The sequence below is a fragment of the Drosophila teissieri genome, chromosome 3R, assembly GCF_016746235.2.
Source record: "Drosophila teissieri strain GT53w chromosome 3R, Prin_Dtei_1.1, whole genome shotgun sequence".
Taxonomy (NCBI): Eukaryota; Metazoa; Arthropoda; class Insecta; order Diptera; family Drosophilidae; genus Drosophila; species Drosophila teissieri.
Window position 1 is genome coordinate 16,280,186 of NC_053032.1, and position 15,988 is coordinate 16,296,173.

The 15,988-nt window shown below is 43.5% G+C and overlaps 3 protein-coding genes across 4 annotated transcripts; 2 read left to right on the forward strand and 1 right to left on the reverse strand.

The window, feature by feature from the left end:
• The first annotated feature begins 233 nt into the window (after nucleotides 1-233).
• Nucleotides 234-3,658, forward strand: LOC122619314 (serine protease inhibitor 88Ea). The gene is made up of 3 exons (XM_043796159.1): nucleotides 234-386; nucleotides 2,170-3,167; nucleotides 3,235-3,658. Exons 2-3 carry the CDS (start codon nucleotides 2,181-2,183, stop codon nucleotides 3,529-3,531), a joined length of 1,284 nt encoding a protein of 427 aa, XP_043652094.1. The 5' UTR covers nucleotides 234-386; nucleotides 2,170-2,180; the 3' UTR covers nucleotides 3,532-3,658.
• Nucleotides 3,659-3,728: 70 nt separating this feature from the next.
• LOC122619312 (transmembrane protein 165) lies at nucleotides 3,729-10,463 on the reverse strand. 2 transcript variants are annotated; one of them, XM_043796155.1, is made up of 7 exons: nucleotides 10,372-10,463; nucleotides 7,599-7,884; nucleotides 7,240-7,530; nucleotides 7,035-7,175; nucleotides 5,493-6,053; nucleotides 4,509-4,688; nucleotides 3,729-4,451 (listed from the first exon to the last, which is right to left on the reverse strand). In XM_043796155.1, exons 2-7 carry the CDS (start codon nucleotides 7,776-7,778, stop codon nucleotides 4,272-4,274), a joined length of 1,533 nt encoding a protein of 510 aa, XP_043652090.1. In that variant the 5' UTR covers nucleotides 7,779-7,884; nucleotides 10,372-10,463; the 3' UTR covers nucleotides 3,729-4,271. The 2 variants fall into 2 exon arrangements, with proteins under 2 accessions (XP_043652090.1, XP_043652091.1); XM_043796156.1 differs by lacking the exon at nucleotides 5,493-6,053 and having other exon boundaries at nucleotides 10,372-10,458.
• Nucleotides 10,464-10,758: 295 nt separating this feature from the next.
• LOC122619309 (E3 ubiquitin-protein ligase RNF123) lies at nucleotides 10,759-15,961 on the forward strand. The gene is made up of 11 exons (XM_043796151.1): nucleotides 10,759-11,147; nucleotides 11,206-11,452; nucleotides 11,620-11,765; nucleotides 11,823-12,563; nucleotides 12,620-12,902; nucleotides 12,961-13,276; nucleotides 13,351-13,760; nucleotides 13,841-13,954; nucleotides 14,022-14,672; nucleotides 14,732-15,338; nucleotides 15,403-15,961. The coding sequence occupies exons 1-11, from the start codon at nucleotides 10,984-10,986 to the stop codon at nucleotides 15,720-15,722; spliced, it is 3,999 nt and encodes a 1,332-aa protein (XP_043652086.1). The 5' UTR covers nucleotides 10,759-10,983; the 3' UTR covers nucleotides 15,723-15,961.
• The last annotated feature ends 27 nt before the right edge of the window (nucleotides 15,962-15,988 follow it).

Consider the following 15,988-nt stretch of genomic DNA (forward strand, 5'->3'; position numbering starts at 1 on the left):
TTTCATTCATAAGGTTTACTAAGTACCAAATAATGGCCTTGGAACTTAAAAATATTCTCAAATCAGGCTTTCCAAGTCACTGCTTTCGGATGCCCGTTCGGGTAACTGCTCCTAGAGGAAACGCAAACCTGCTGAACCTACCCACATCTCCACTGTACGGGGTGACCATTCCAGTCAAAGCTAGAGCCTGTTGCTTGGCGATCATCGTTTATCGATATCCAAGCTGCGCTTGGGTTTCAAGTACCCAACTACCCAACTAGCCAGCTACTCTGGGCAACCGGACTCAGTTTATAGTTAGATGCGCAGGTGAACGGACTTGCAGTCGGTCCAAGTTGTAGTTGGATCTCTATCTCGGTGCCACTAAGCCTACGTACACTTCAAAGAAGGTATTTCCCAGTGCTCATCGAGTGTGTCTGTCCCAATTTGCTCAACTTCCCGGCAATTGTGACGATCATTAAACGAATCGGGTTGAAATTAAAGCGTCGCCTATTATTGTTACACTAATCAGCATGCAAACGATTGCACAATTGCACATGCATGTTTATGCATATAGGGACTAAAAATGGGGCACTGAATAATCGCTGTGTATCATTTTTTGCCACTATAGCCTTGATTTGATTGATCTCTGAAGTGTGATACCATGATGACCTCCGATTTAACAGGGATTTCACTTAATGACTTCCAAGCAAAATATCACTTCGTGTATGAATAATAATAATCAATGCAATCGTAAATTCAAGTATTAATTACATTTTGTTGTGCAAAAATAATTCCATCTAGCAAATACATTTAGTCTTAGTCACCAAAATGACATAATTACAAGTAAATCATATTTGTCTAATGAATTTGTATATATCGTGAAGTAGTAGGAAATTAATGGTGACTTCCTATATTTACATATTTCATAAATGACTTAAGCCGAAATTTGTGAGCAATTTCAAAGCAAGTGATTGTTTTTCAAAGTGTTTTTGCCAAAACAATTAATCCAAGTTCAATGCAGCTTACTTTAGTCCACTTCCTCCTGTCGATCAAAACTGGTTGGCCAAAAAACCCAGCTTGCGCAGAAACAAGCGTTACGTCTATGTGGTAAAACACAAAAAAACAAAAAAAAAAAAACTCCGCCGAAAGCAATTACAAAATCGCCCATACAGGGTCAACAATGAGCATTCATACGCGTTGGAATACGAAACGCCAACAATTCGTCCCGTTTATGAATCATATACTATGTATATTGGTAACTGCCGGTGGGATCCGCAACCGGTTATCGAAAATGTTAATTTTGGGTTTTTTATTTTTACACAAAACGCTTTTCACTGCAGTCACGCAACGGATGACTTCGTCATCGCTCAGCTGCTAAAAGCCAAACTGGAGCTCATGCTCCCGATCCGATCTGTAGGCGCTACTCCATGCTCCATGCTCCATGCTCCACGCTCCGATGGATGCATATGGGTGGAATGGCTCTGGGTACATTCTGTTCGGATTGCGAATTTCGAGTGCGGAGCGGCGGAAACTTTCACTTTTTTTATGTCGCCTCTGCAGAGATGTTGCAACTGTCGTCCGCAGATAACTGACCGACCCACCAATCGATGGACTGGAAAAGCTTTTCGGTGAATCAGCCTAAAGTGATGTTTAACGAGCTGAAATCGGTTCCATATTATTGAAGCGATTCAACCTGCTCTTCGTCATAACTTAGTTTATAAACTATTTCCAGATTGGTAGTTTACAACGATTCAGCAATACTTTTATATAACTGGAAAACCTTAATGACTTGTAGTTTGGAGAACTAATCGAATATTAAGTACCTAATTTGCTAGGACTCGAAGTTCTAATTTATCTACTCCCATAATTAGTGCTCATTTTGCTCAGAAACCACTTTGCGGTATCCGAAATCACTTTCTGGCATTTTATTTTGCCTAACTTTCTGGGTTATTCATCAATTTGTTTGGCTCGAGTGCGTTTTTAACGCTTAGGTATCTAATAAATTAGACGGAAATTATACCAGGATTGGATGCCGGTCACGTGTTCCTCAAAAATCACACACTCAAAAAGCTGGTATACAAGGTCACATATTTACGGTTCATATGCCTCTCAGTTACTAATTTTTATCACGTGCGCTTGCCATTTGAAACAATTGTTATTTTAGACTAAAAGTGTTTTTTTTCTTGGCAGGCTTTCCCAACATGCACATCCTCAGCCTATCTCTGATGGCGGTGTTGCCGGCCATCGCCCTAGCCACTCTCTGTGGGGTTGAACCCGATGTGAGTTTATTGGATCAGGGGTTAAACCTCTACAAGGGCCAGCAGAACTTCGCCGTGTCCATGCTGAACGTGATCCGGCAGAGCACGCCCAATGAGAACGTCTTCTTCTCGCCGTATAGCACGTACCACGCCCTGCTCCTCGCCTATTTCGGATCCTCCGCAGAAACGGAAAAGGAGTTGGCCAAGGTGCTGCATCTGGATTGGGCTGAGTCGAAGGAGGTGGTGCGCAGCGCCTACATCCTGGAGAAGACGAGCCGCAAGGAGCGGCAGAGCAAAATGCCACTTGAGTTCTCTTCAGCCGATCGCATATTCTTTGCCAATGATCTGCATGTGACCGAGTGCGCCAGGAACCGCCTGGCCGAGGAGGTCCAGCAGATCGACTTCAAGAACCAGCCAGAGGAGTCGCGCAAGCAAATCAACGATTGGATTGCCAAGCAGACGCACGACCAAATTAAAAATATGCTCAGTGCCGATGAAATCACTCCGCGCACTCGTTTGGTCCTGGCCAACGCAGCCTACTTGAAGGGCCAGTGGCTCAGTCAGTTCAAGACAGAAAAGACGGTTCAAATGCCCTTCTATACGTCCCCGTCAAACTTCTCGCTGGTGTCCATGATGCAGCAGAAGGGCACCTTCCTGCTGAATGTCGACGAGCAGCTCCGCGCTCATGTGCTTCAGCTGCCCTACCGCACCGTTTTCGAGTCGCAGGAGACGGAGGACAGCTCACCGGATGATAACTCGGACATCTCCATGGTGCTTATCCTGCCGCCATTTAACAGTAACTCCCTCGAAGATGTGCTCTCTCGCTTGAATGCCGACAGTCTGGATGATTCCCTCAAGCAGGCCATGCCCCGCGAAATCGAAGTGTCGCTGCCCAAGTTTGAGTTTGAACAGCGCTTGGAACTGAACCCAGTAAGTCCAAATTACCTAACTCCGAAGTTTAATTTAGTTCTTACCATTCGTTCGTTCCATTCAATAGATCCTTGCCAAAATGGGAGTCAGCAAAATGTTCGATGAGTCCTCCGCTACTTTCGATGATCTGACCTCTGAGAAGATTTCCATCGGGGACTCCAAACACGTGGCCAAGATCAAGGTGGACGAGGAGGGCAGCACTGCGGCGGCGGCCACCGTCCTCTTCACTTACCGCTCGGCCAGACCCGTGGAGCCCGCCAAGTTTGAGTGCAACCATCCGTTCCTGTTCCTTATCTACGACAGGACCAGTAGGGCGATCCTATTTACGGGTATCTATCGCGATCCCAAAACAATAAAGCAGTAAAGAGATTGTATGCCTCAAGGTACTGCAACTGTGCAACTAATCTAACCAAATTATTTTTCGACTGTAAAAGACAATGTAAACTTTAAAACAAACTTAAACCATAATAAATTATGCCTATAACAAGAAACCGAATGATTTTATTCATCACTGTTAGGTGCTTTTAAAAAACATCGCCGCCCATTGAGCACACTTTAAAATCTTTGTTTTGCTCAATTTACTAAGTTTTTCATACAAAAATCGCATAAATAATCAAATCTACAAAGTTTCATTTTGGTTGTTTCCATTAAGTAACCACGGCTACGTAAACAAATATGCGAATAAGGATGTGGGTTATGGAGGGAAGGATACAACTCGGAGGAGCGTGGGCATCGTGGTAGCTCTACACGCGTATGTACAATCATCTTTAATACTTAAGACAAAACCGAAAATGAACAATCAAATCAAAGCGATAATAGACAATTGGAAAACAGAAGAATTCATTGTATGAACTAAAAAAGTATGTCATGGCCGAAGCGGAAAGCACTGAAGGCACTTTTTGTTTTTTGTAAATATGTTAGGTTGTTTGGCAAGAAAGCTACGTTAAATACATCGATGCATTCCGTCTTGAAATGGATCAATACGATCCGTGCCTGATGCTCCTCGAAGAAATATGGGGTTTATCAGGTAGTAACTAAAACTAAATCTTCATAATATTGTGGGGTCGTCAACGGGCAATCTCGTTTAGAGTATAAAGGCTTCGTCTAGATGTCATCCGGAGGTATGGCGACAGCGTAGATGGCGAATCCGATGAACACAATGCCACCCACAATGGTGACAGTGCGCACTGAGATTTTGGAAGCCACAAGACGACCACCAATCACAGCCAGGCCGGTGCAGATGCAGTGGCCAATAACACCGCCAGCGATTACGCCGTAAACGTCCTGCAATGGAAAATAATTACATCTCATGTACAACTCATGTTAATCCAAAGTGCTTACCTTGCTAGCGGCGAGAATAATAGTGGTCAGTTGGGAGCGATCGCCCCACTCGGCCAGGAAGGTCATCGTGAAGGCCTGGGCCAGGATGCGCATGGTGAAGTAGGTGGCACCTCGTTTCTGTGGACGACGACGGCCGCTCTCGGCGTCGTTTACCAGCGCCGCGTTCACATCACGATCCAGCTGTAAAAGAAAATTAGGATTTATATGGATCAGTATGGGAACAGCAGGCGGACTAGAAGGATTCGATGAAAATGTGCGCAAACAAAGGGGTAAAACAGCAAATTAAAAATACATGTAAATACTTTTAAGCCAGAAAAACGTGGTTTACCGCTTTTCCTGCCGAATAAACCAAAAATATAAGCTAAAATCAAAATTCAAAAACGATCACTTCATCATAACAACATGCAGAGAGAAAAACTGGGTGAAATGGGTGCGATTCGAATGAAAGTGAAACGATACCAATGGGGAGTAAAAGACCGTGGCGACAAAACCAAATGCCAGATGACTTAAAGTTAAAAAGTACTTGATGCTTGTGTTTTTGACTGTAGTGTCACTGTTTTATGAGTTTTTTTTTTAGTGTGAGTTCATTTCTTTTGGTCAAAAAGCACGTGAAACGTATATGATTAGGTAACAACAAAAGTTAGCGGTTGTCAGTTATATAGATTAACGAACCTCATTCTGATTACATTTTCTAGAAATAAAACTGATTAAATCTATTATTATAGGTTACGTTTTTCAGCCTCTTATTTCCATCAGATAAGTTTAGCTTAGCTTTATAACTCTTTGAAAGACACTCCGCTTTAAAGTTAGGGCGGTTTATTAATCTAAATTAAATGACTGTGGGGTTCACAGTCCATTCAACAATCTCCATCTACGTGTATATTGCTGACACAAAAGCAAAAATTCAATCAGATCCAGTTCCGAAAAACGTAATCGAATGGGAAACGGAAGCGGGACAATCGCATAAACGGTTTATGGCCTAACCCGTGCTTTGAGAGCGCCATTCACCGGTCCGGAGTCACCGTTCAGGCTGCCGTTGAGACTGTGCATGCTATCGTGTCCGGCCAGCGGAGCACGTGGCTCCGAGGTGCCGCCTTCGGACGGGTCGGTGGGATGGCCAGCCAGCTGGACATCGACGGTGGCGGTGGAGGCGGCAATGGAGTTGGTTTGTTCGGTCTGGTTCGATGAGGCCGCCGAGTGGGCCGGGCTGCTGGGGAAGGTCTTCATCTTGAGCTGCTCCACAATGCGGCCGCCCTCCTTGAGGAACACCTCCGATTCGTGCTGATCCCGGTCCTCGTCATCGTTGCCAGTTTTATCACAGCTATTTTGCTTACTATTAGTATGGGTGGTGGTGCCGTTGTTGTTATTGAGATGGTTGCGCTGTTTTCGCTGGCGATGCTGCATGTCCGTGGTGGAACCTGCTGCCGTGGATATGGAGTTGCGGCCATGGATGAGCGCCTGCTCGCTGGCATCCTCCTTGTCCGAATTGCTGTTCTTTCGCTTGCCCTCCGCGTCCTCGTACTTTCGGCTGGCCTTGCGCAGCAACTGCGTTTGGAGCGGCCCACACACAAACCAAAGTTGAGTGCAACATGTATATTTTATGTTTGTTTCGGTAACATTTTCAGGGGGCAACGTTATATCAAATTGTTCAAATTTCGTGTTGCATAAAGGAAAAACAATTAAAAATTTGCATTAGCTAGAAATTCGATTGGCAGAAATTTTGATTTTGATTAATATTCTGGTGGAGGTTTCGTTTGCCAAAAAGCTTTTCCATTTCAAACGATTTGCTGGTTTAGTACGAATTTGCTTTAAATAATTTCAATAAACTTTTGAAACTCGCTTGTATTTGATATGCGCAAATCGTGCAATTAGTCACATGGGCTTAGATGTGTGGTAAATGTTTGTATGTGAATTTCGAACGTTTGATTCTAGATAAACCAAACTCAAAACCAAAGATATTCGGAAGCTAGAACTGAGAGTATGTGGCCACCCAGGTGTTTCACTGACGCGTTTCGGAGCGCCCATTAACTGATCGGCTTGGGATATTCAGTTAAGATAACCATAGAGTTTTGTTAGGGGCTAATACAATTTTCTAATTAGCATGCAATCAAGGTGTAATTACAATTATGAAAAGCTTAGGGTTCGTGTTTGATTAGTAAATGTTGGCTTGTTATTGTTCGCGGCTCTCGTGTGAGGCAAATAAAATGGTGTTTAATCTCAAGTAAGACTGAAAACCAAAGCGTAGCATATGAAGTGATCGCTTTGGCGGGCATCAATTAGTTGTTGGACTTTTGTGCTCTACATTTTGCCAGTCGTTATGGTTATAATAATAGTAAAACAAGAAATTAAGCGCAGATATTAACAAAAGCAGTAAAAATAACTAATTACTATAATAATGCAGCAACAGAGTACTGCAGAGAAGCGTGACTAATTGAAACAAGGTTAGGATATATAGAAACTACTGCAACATATAGCACCACTACTATAATACAATACTATACAAGGGATCCTTCAAGGACGACTCACCTCATCCTCGCGCTTGCGCAGATCTGTTTGCACCTCTTCCAGTTCCTCCTGAGCGTCGGTTGGTTTCATTTTGTAGCCGTCGTACAGCATTTTCAAACCAAATATTAAAAATAATGCAGTTGAGATATAATACGTATAAATCTGCGGGTGAGAAAAGAGTTCATTCAGTTTGTGAAGTTATCTAAGGCACATTTCCACGACCTACCTTAGGAATAAAGTTCGCTGCCATGCCAAATGCGCATGAGAGTACCGTCATTAGCGCCAAGGCGGCGATGGCACCGCCAAAGACAATCAAACGCGGATGGCGCATGGCCATTATGGCAGCAATGAAGAAAGTCTTATCCCCTAGCTCTGTTAGTAAGATAACAGAGATCGATGCGGTAAACGCATCGATAAAGGTGCCCTTCGTCTTCGGCCGATCCGCATCATCCTTTGGTTTCTCCGCTAAAGAACTCAGGTCCGTTGGCCTATTCAAATCGCCTTGCACCTCAAAGTTCTGCAAGCATTAAAGCATATTTGTTAGTAGATGGTTCAACGGAGCAAGAAGGTTGAGGATATCCTTACGCCCTGTATTCCTGATTCAATGACCGCATTGTCCGCACTATCCGGTTGTGCTTCCGCCGCACAAATTGTGCCGAATGTGAGCACCACCATCAGGGCCAGCGCCATGTGCCATTTGGCCGAGCGCTTCAGGTATACATTGTGTCTGGTCGTCTGCCAGAAGTAGGATTGGTTTTGTGACATCTTCGCTGTCTGTGGATAGGAACTCTCGCTCCTCTATTCGCGCCGCATGCAAATCTCGGTATTCCTTTGAACTTTAAACGTGTACGTGTCCGTTGCCCTCGACTGACTGCAAAGAAATGAAGTAGAGCCGTTGAGAATCTCGCTCACAAGGGGTAAAATATACTGGGCCAGGCACAATGTTTATGGCTAATCGGGCAACAAGTGCTCTCCGCGGCATTATTTGTACAAGGCAAACTGAAAATCACTCGTGTCTGTGTTTGGCCAAGTCAAAACTGGGCTCGATTTCGATGGGGTATGGGGTATGAAGCTGGCGGGGAAGGTCGGAGCTCAGATAAGCGACCACTGCGACAAGTGTCGTCTGATATGGTCAATCAAAGTCGCTGCCCTCGACTCAGTTGGGAGCCCGTACAACTCAGTTGCCGAAACGTATTCCTCCCTCTACATGGCACGACCATTCAATACGTCAGAGGCAAAAGCACTCAACTATCGATTAGATAATGGCCAGGGAAACATTTGGGAATCTTTGCAATTTTTTTGCTGAATACCAAATGCTCTGTGGGGTCTCCCCCTTGGCACATTTATACTGTTTATCCTAGAAGTCTTATGGCGCTAAATATTTTTGTGTCTTCTTTGCTTAGATCGCAGTTCGTTATCTTAGAAATTAACCTACAGGCGGGCAACTCTCGGAAATGATATGCATACTAGAAAGGTTGAATATGGGATTAGCGTAATATTTATGTTTGAAAAGAAATTTATGTATGATTATTATACATTAAAAATAAATAAATACTTTACATTATCTTTATTTATTTCTACACTAGTGAAAGAGACCAAAATAAATGTGTACTATGTATATGTTTTTAAGGCAGGACTCCTAAAGATAGAGTATAGATATAGACAGATACGTGACCAGAGAAACCAGAAAAAGTTGGGCAGTAATTGGCACTATATCTGGTGTACATGCGTGTGGTCATGTTCCTTCGTTTGAATATATATAAGAGTATACGTACATATGTATATTTTTATAATGGGTTTATGATATGGTTGGTAGCTATGTGGGATTTTTCTTTGATGATGCGAAAATTTAGCGACATGAGTGTGATTCCCTTTTGTGATTAATTGGTTTGAAAACCACTTCGATTATTTATCCAATTATATATAGAAAGCTGACTTATAGTATATATATAACTATAAGTAAAATAAGAATTCATCACTTAGATAATTCCGTTATCGTATCATAAAAAAGGAAACTATATGTATGTATGTATGTGCTTTCTATATTCTCCAAAGTAAATAAATCTTATCCTATCATATTATATCTGAGATTTAACCCGTTGGTGTTTAATGCAAATTGTATGCTTTACTGAGTAATTAATACGACTGAGTTATTTAAATATCCTGGTCGAGAAAAAACAAAGGGGGTTTCATAATGTTACGGCTTGTTTAAGTGAATCAGCGTTGTTTATAGAAGAATCTGCTGCTTTGGGTATCTTTTTCCACTGGGCTTCCTGTGATTCCCATTTGCTTAGCAGAGATCCTCTGCGTGGTTTTCTCGTTTTATACATATAATATTTGTTTATATTCCATTAACGTCACCAAAGTGGATTTTTGCTCGATAAATATAAGATTCAAGACGCAATAGGGGACGGGGGAGCAGAAGCGAGAAGAACGCGAAAGCTATCATTATGTAAACATACAATGTGTGCTGATTCTTTGATAGTTCCGTAGTTACGTACACACTTGTAAAGGAGAAAAGTGATACGAAAACTATAAACATATATATTTTGGGAGGGCGGATTGGCCGAAATAATGGATGCACCCGAAACATTGTAAATAACATTTAATTAATACGTATATATACGTATTGCCAGTTAATTTTAACTGAATACAAATTACAAACTCACACACACTCGGAAATTTGCGTTGATTGCCGCGCAAAAAAATAAATAAGAACAAGAAACGGGTCGAGAACGGGCAGATAAATCAATTGGCTAGACTACTATAAAACTATACTCATGTATAATCAGAAATAATATTCATTTATGCCCAGCTACGAATGTTGTAATGGTCTTGTTTTCGAATGCATGGCATTGATTTCTGTTTCCCTTCTATTTCTTTTCGCGAATTCTATTTTTGTGAGACACGCAACAACAAAAACAATCGAATTTAACGGTTTCACATCACATCGCTGGCCAGTTAGCTATGTACATACATATGTAAGTTTGCTTTTCTGCGTATTTAATGGTTAATACTCTCCACGCGAAGTTATTGGCACAAGGTCAATTGTGTGATAGCTAATTTATTTATTTAATAGCCGTCATTATGCGCATTGTTTTCATTGCGTTTCACTTAGCACTTTAATTGCTTTAAGCCTTTTTCCCGCCAGATCTAGCTAGGTGGACAACACTATCTGAAACACTTAGCCGCTGACGACAGCAAATTGTCAATCAATCGAAAGGCAACTGTACTGCTCGCAAATATCACACAATTTATGAGCATAGAGTGGCTCTTTTGGTAACTTATTTCTCATGAATCAACGCCAACTTATAATTTAATTAGCTTAACTAGGGGAGCACAGAAAACACGTCCTTACATTGCGAGAATTACTTTTCCTTCTGTTCGGTGTTGCGAAGCGCTCAAAGGCGAGCAGTACTGCACAACGATGTCGAATTTGAACAGCTGTTGTTGGCGCCTTTAGAACGAGATGAGTTATGCTCTGCCAAAGAGCAGGATGGAAGTATTAGGGAGGAGCAAATGTATGCGATATTTTGCGGAGGTAATATTCAAAGTTTAATAAATATGTATGTATGATTGAAATTTGAATGACATGGTCTACTTATTAGGTACAGATTTCTATATTTTAAGACAACTTCATTTTTCATTCACTCTGTTTTGGGTATTAATTTATGAATTAAAAACTCGGTTAATAATGACAGAATTTTGATACACCCAGAAACAGATTTTTACCGGTTAGCTATACAGAAATAATAGAAAACTGTTCAATATTTTGTCAAAATTAAAATATTTTTCTAATCATCGGGCTGGCGCGTGACTCGATACTTGCCACCGTTAAACAGACTCACAAGGAGTGTCTGAGTTTACCACCCCTAAAGCAAAAGAATTCCTTTTTTGTGACGGTCGAGCTCGGAGTCAGACACGAATTTGTGTGGCTGAAAAAAGCTGGCATTGAAATGACAGAGCCAAGATGTCGATATCAAAATTATTCGTGAAAGTATTCAACGAGAATATATTCGAGCAGGTGGACCACGATAATCTGTACTCGGACCTGGATGATGACTTGGAAGGCGCTAATTGCTCTACGGTTCCGGATCCGAGACCCGCAAAGCTCGCCGATTTGTCTGTTACCAAGTAGGAGTGTCTTAAGCCTACGAGGTTGTCCTTTTCTATAGACGGTCCTTTCCTTTAGGCAGATGATCATAGTGCGAACATGGCTAGACGACAAGTTCCAGCAAATCCAGACTGACAGCAATGAGGAGATCCGGCGCCTGTACATGGAGACAGAGAGTCGCATTGGCCCGGATCTGACCATATTCGATGTGGACTATACGACCACAGTGCGCGTATCCTCGGATCGTCTGGCCCTGCGCTCCCAAGGCAGCTTTAACACGGTGCGGTCTAATTGTTGCGTGTACGGCGGTCGCTGGATGTATGAGGTAATCACTATTATACTATTATAGGGAGTGGGAGTAGCTATACTCTATTGCTAGCTATATTGGGGAAGCAGTAGTAGTAGCTTTGGCGGTGGTTGACCACAGGTCAATGACTCGCACCGAGGAGTGTGGGTTGCTCGTGCGTACTAAGAACGTGTCATTTTTTACAGATCCACCTTCACACTAAGGGCGTGATGCAGATTGGTTGGGCCTCCAACTCCTGCCAGTTTAACGAAAACAGCGGAGTGGGGGATACAAAGTCCAGCTATGGATACGACGGCAGCAAACAGCAGATCTGGCATATATCCACCAAAAAGTAAGCTACCCATTTATAAACCATATATTCGGAATTCATTTATGATTACTTTCTTAGGTACGGCGACAAATGGCAGATTGGGGACGTCATTGGCGTGACTATTGATGTGGATAAGGAAGTGATCGAGTATTATCGAAACGGACGTTCGATGGGCGTGGCGTTCAACAAGTTGGAAAAGGGTCCGGGCATCACATTCTTCGCAGCCATCTCCTTGGGCTACACGCAGGGTATTGGGGCTAACTTCGGGAATCGGCCCTTTATGTATCCGATATCGGGCTTCCAACCGCTCATGGCCCGACCCATCCTTAAGCTGCAGCGTGCCAACCTGCTGTTGAACTACCTAGTCAACCTCGCTGGCATCTTCTCCAAGTACAATGCCCAATCGGGGATGTCAGCAACAAATGGGACAGAGGCCCGCGTTTCCACTAAAAAGACCGTCTACTGTATATTTGCCACCTTGCTGATTGAGAAGTTTACCAATGAGATATTTGATCCATACATCATCGAAGACGTCCTGCTAAATAGGATCTCAAGCCTGACAACTCTAGCGTCAGAGAAGGAAAACTCATACAGCGTACTCCACGGCTTGTTGTCCCTCTTCTGGAACTATATGGAGGGCGACGAGATCAAGTTTGTGCTTCGGAAGCTAGTGAACGCTTTGCTGGCTACTTTTACGCATACGATACAGGGATTGGACTATGAGAAGCATCGTCAGGCGCTCGGAACGCTGCATTGCCTTTGCCTGCACGAACAGACCAGAAAGTATCTGCTTGAAGGAAAGCTGTTCAAAAAGCACTGGTACGGCTAAGAGATAAAACTTGTGTAATCCAGAGTATTAATTATTTTCCGTTTAGCCTCGCCTTTTTCCTCTACATACATCCGCTGGAGTTCTACATAATGGAGGAGCTGCTGCCCGACAGTATGGCCTGGACGGAAGGAATCGATGGGCCTAAGGAAAAATATCTGCACGTTGTCGAGAAGGTGCGCAAAGTTACGGAGCCACTGTATGCGGCACAAAAAGATTTGCTGTGCACTCTGTTGATCAATTCAGATGGCACAAGGGAAAGTCCGTCAAGCCGCTCAATATTTTTGAGCAAACTGCGTCGGTATGTAATCGATCTCAGCATGGAGCAAAGGGTAAGTGTGACCACTGATGATTTTGCACTGAGTTCATAGATCCTTTGCTCTCGTGTAGCCCTTCCACGCCTTTTTCTTCATGCAATCGAGCATACAGCATCCACTCGATGCGCCTGTGGCCCTTGCCTTTGCTAGCATTCTAATTGATCAGACGCGCTCGATGTTCAAGGAAGAAATGCCTACAAAGAACGTTGAGGTGAACAGCGATTTTTTCATAGATGGTACCTTTGACTACATGCACTTTGATCGCGTGGGAGGTGTCTTGTCACATTTAAGGAAAGTTCATCGAGCCGACATCGATGCTAGGTTAGGAACTGCTCGAACTCAGCAAATTTATGAAGATGATAGGCAAAACTTGCGAGTCAATGAAGTGGGTATGTATGCGATAATTTTTTATAGCTGCTTAAGCAGGCAGTAAAGCAATTAAAACTTGTAATTATAATTTCAGATACTACGCTTTACCTTTTGGGCGAAAACATAAACAATGTGGCCGTAGTTGGACACACTCAGGGTGCCAACAACACAACCTACACCCATTTCTTAAATACACGACCCAATAGCAGCACCGAATCCTCGCCGGGCAATGCGGATATGGAGGCCAGCCTTTGCGAACTTCTTGATTTGTGTATCATCTTTTACTATTCGGCAGGCCACAAGTATATAGTAAAGATAGCCACGGTTAGGGACGAGATCGCTGCTCTGAATGAGGTACTCAAGGAGACGAAGTTCTACCGGGAGGACATCGAACGTAAGCTAGGGGCATTGGAGCAGCATGCCAATGTCTGCATGAACGAGAATCACCAGCATGTGATGGGAGAGCTCCGGTCCAAGTTCAGTCAGCGGCAGAATGTTTTTGCAGTAAGTTGATCATTTGCCAATCGGTTTTTCTTAGTTAAGTATTTAATAAGCATTAAGAATATGTTCTTTTACATTTGCAGACACGTTCTATTGCGCTGGCAAGAAAGCAAGTTTGGCTAAGAGGAGTGGCCCTAAACAATCACAGGCGATCCCTGCTCATATGGCTACTAGAGCGCATGCTACGAACTTTGACGGTATGCAAATTGATTAGTAACTTTTACTCCTATTGATCTTATTCTTACCCCTTTTCACCTTCTTCAGAGTGCCTCAAATACGGGTTCTTTGTTCTCATTTGTACCTGAGGTGTATGTTAATACACTGCCTATTCTGCTGGATGCCGTAATGGACTTCAGTCACCATGACTTGAAAGCCCAATTCGAGGCCTCAGATGCAGAATGCAGCGTGAACGCTGCAGCGGAGTTTCTAGGAATTCATTCGGCGGATCCGCGCATTGTGCTTGCGTCCTGCAAGGACTCACTGCTGCAGGCTTTGGGAACGCTCACCTGTCACAAGTCTGGAGTGCGAGCTCTGGAACGAACTTCGAAGAGGTCTCAAGCTAGTCTGGTTCGTGCCCTGCTACGCCCCTATGAAAACCGGGCTTGGGGCCAGAGCAATTGGCTGCTATTGCGCTTTTGGATGGGCGAGGGCTATGCCTACAAGGATTCCCGCCAACCCTCTGTGTGGCAAGGTGGCTCGCTGCCCCTCCACCAAGGACTGTGTCGCAGTCGTTCCAGAAACGAGACGCATACAGGATTGCTGCACAACGTCGCTCCGGCTAATCCTTCAAAGCATTTTCAGCGTTTAATCGGCTCAAAATTGTTGGAGGATGAGCCTTTTGCTACCGCCTTCCTGAACTCGGTGCTAAGCCAATTAAACTGGGCCTTTTCGGAATTCATTTTACTGCTTCAGGAGGTCAGTTTTAGGTTCAAGTTTCATGATTTACATAAACTATATTTAACAACATTCCTTAGATCCAAAACACCGCTCAGCGGCAGGAAAACACGCTTTTTGAACCCAAGCAGCTTAAGATTTGCTCCATGTGCTTCGAATTGACTGTTTCGCTGATGCGATGCCTGGAGATGGTCATCACAGCTGCGCCAGAAATCGTCACGGATGAATCTCGCCCAAACAGCGATCTGTTGCTAAATCGCATCTGTCAGTTAATCAGCCAGGTGCTTTCGCGGGTTACAGTGCCACCCGGATGTTTCCAGTTTGTGGTGGACATGTGCTCGGCAGACCTAAATGCAGTCACCCACTATCCCATAGTAACCGCTGCTCTGGGGATATTGCTAGCCTTAATGCAGGACGAAATGGAGAGCGATTTAAGACCTCAGATTGTAACGCGGGTGTCTCGGGCTTTTCTCACCGATCCGAGCTTTCAATTTGCCACGCTGGAGTTTGCACTAGGAGAAATCCGGACACCACTGCTGGAACAGAAGAATATACCGCGGGGTAATTTCGATCCCTCTTCCAGGCCGCACATTGATCCGCTGACAAACGATGTACGTGTGCCACTTCCTAATAATTCCAAACGAATTCGTGCCGATCCGCCAATCCTGAAGTTTGCCCTTAATGATTGTAAGTATTTTAACACGATAATGGACTACTTATAAGTAAAGCAACATTTCAATCCATTTCGTAGTTCCCTCTCATGTGTCCTGTGAAGAAATCGACAATGTCCGCCGGCTTATCGAGAGCTTGCGGGTGAAACAGACTCTGCTTTCGGACATTACACTGCCATCGGAGGACTCCCTGTGTCCGATATGCTGCGCCAAGCCCATCACTGCCGTCTTCACACCCTGCAAGCATCAGTCCTGCAGCGACTGCATCATGCAGCACATGATGAACTCCAAGGTGTGCTTTTACTGCAAGACCACCATCCAAACCATTGAGACTCTGGATGGTACGGTCATCTATTCCAATGAAGATGTAGTTCAGACGCCAATGATCGAGAGGGCCTAAACAAGAAACCCACCGATAACAACTAAGGAAATACTCCTTCGAAAGCCCAACCAAATCTAGTCGAACTCATACGCTTTAAGTGTATATATACATATATTTGGGTACATTAACTTGTATCGTTTCGTAAAATTTTTGTTTCAGTTGTATGCTTGCCATTATAAGTTCAGATGTGATATGCCAAAAGTGCAATGAAAAGAAGTTGAAAATTGAGGTATTAAACAGATTACAACTCAGAAATATATTAAGTAGCACAATATTTCATTTTG

Bases quoted from the DNA above. Each gene is read 5' to 3' on its own strand.
- LOC122619314 (XM_043796159.1), top strand. From the start codon at position 2,181: ATGCACATCCTCAGCCTATCTCTGATGGCGGTGTTGCCGGCCATCGCC. The intron at 3,168-3,234 runs GTAAGTCCAAAT...TCCATTCAATAG, and splicing joins AGCGCTTGGAACTGAACCCA to ATCCTTGCCAAAATGGGAGT.
- LOC122619309 (XM_043796151.1), top strand. From the start codon at position 10,984: ATGTCGATATCAAAATTATTCGTGAAAGTATTCAACGAGAATATATTC. The intron at 12,903-12,960 runs GTAAGTGTGACC...GCTCTCGTGTAG, and splicing joins ATCTCAGCATGGAGCAAAGG to CCCTTCCACGCCTTTTTCTT. The intron at 13,761-13,840 runs GTAAGTTGATCA...TTACATTTGCAG, and splicing joins AGCGGCAGAATGTTTTTGCA to ACACGTTCTATTGCGCTGGC.
- LOC122619312 (XM_043796155.1), bottom strand. From the start codon at position 7,778: ATGTCACAAAACCAATCCTACTTCTGGCAGACGACCAGACACAATGTA. The intron at 7,531-7,598 runs GTAAGGATATCC...TAATGCTTGCAG, and splicing joins TTGAATCAGGAATACAGGGC to AACTTTGAGGTGCAAGGCGA. The intron at 6,054-7,034 runs GTGAGTCGTCCT...CTCCAAACGCAG, and splicing joins TGCGCAAGCGCGAGGATGAG to TTGCTGCGCAAGGCCAGCCG.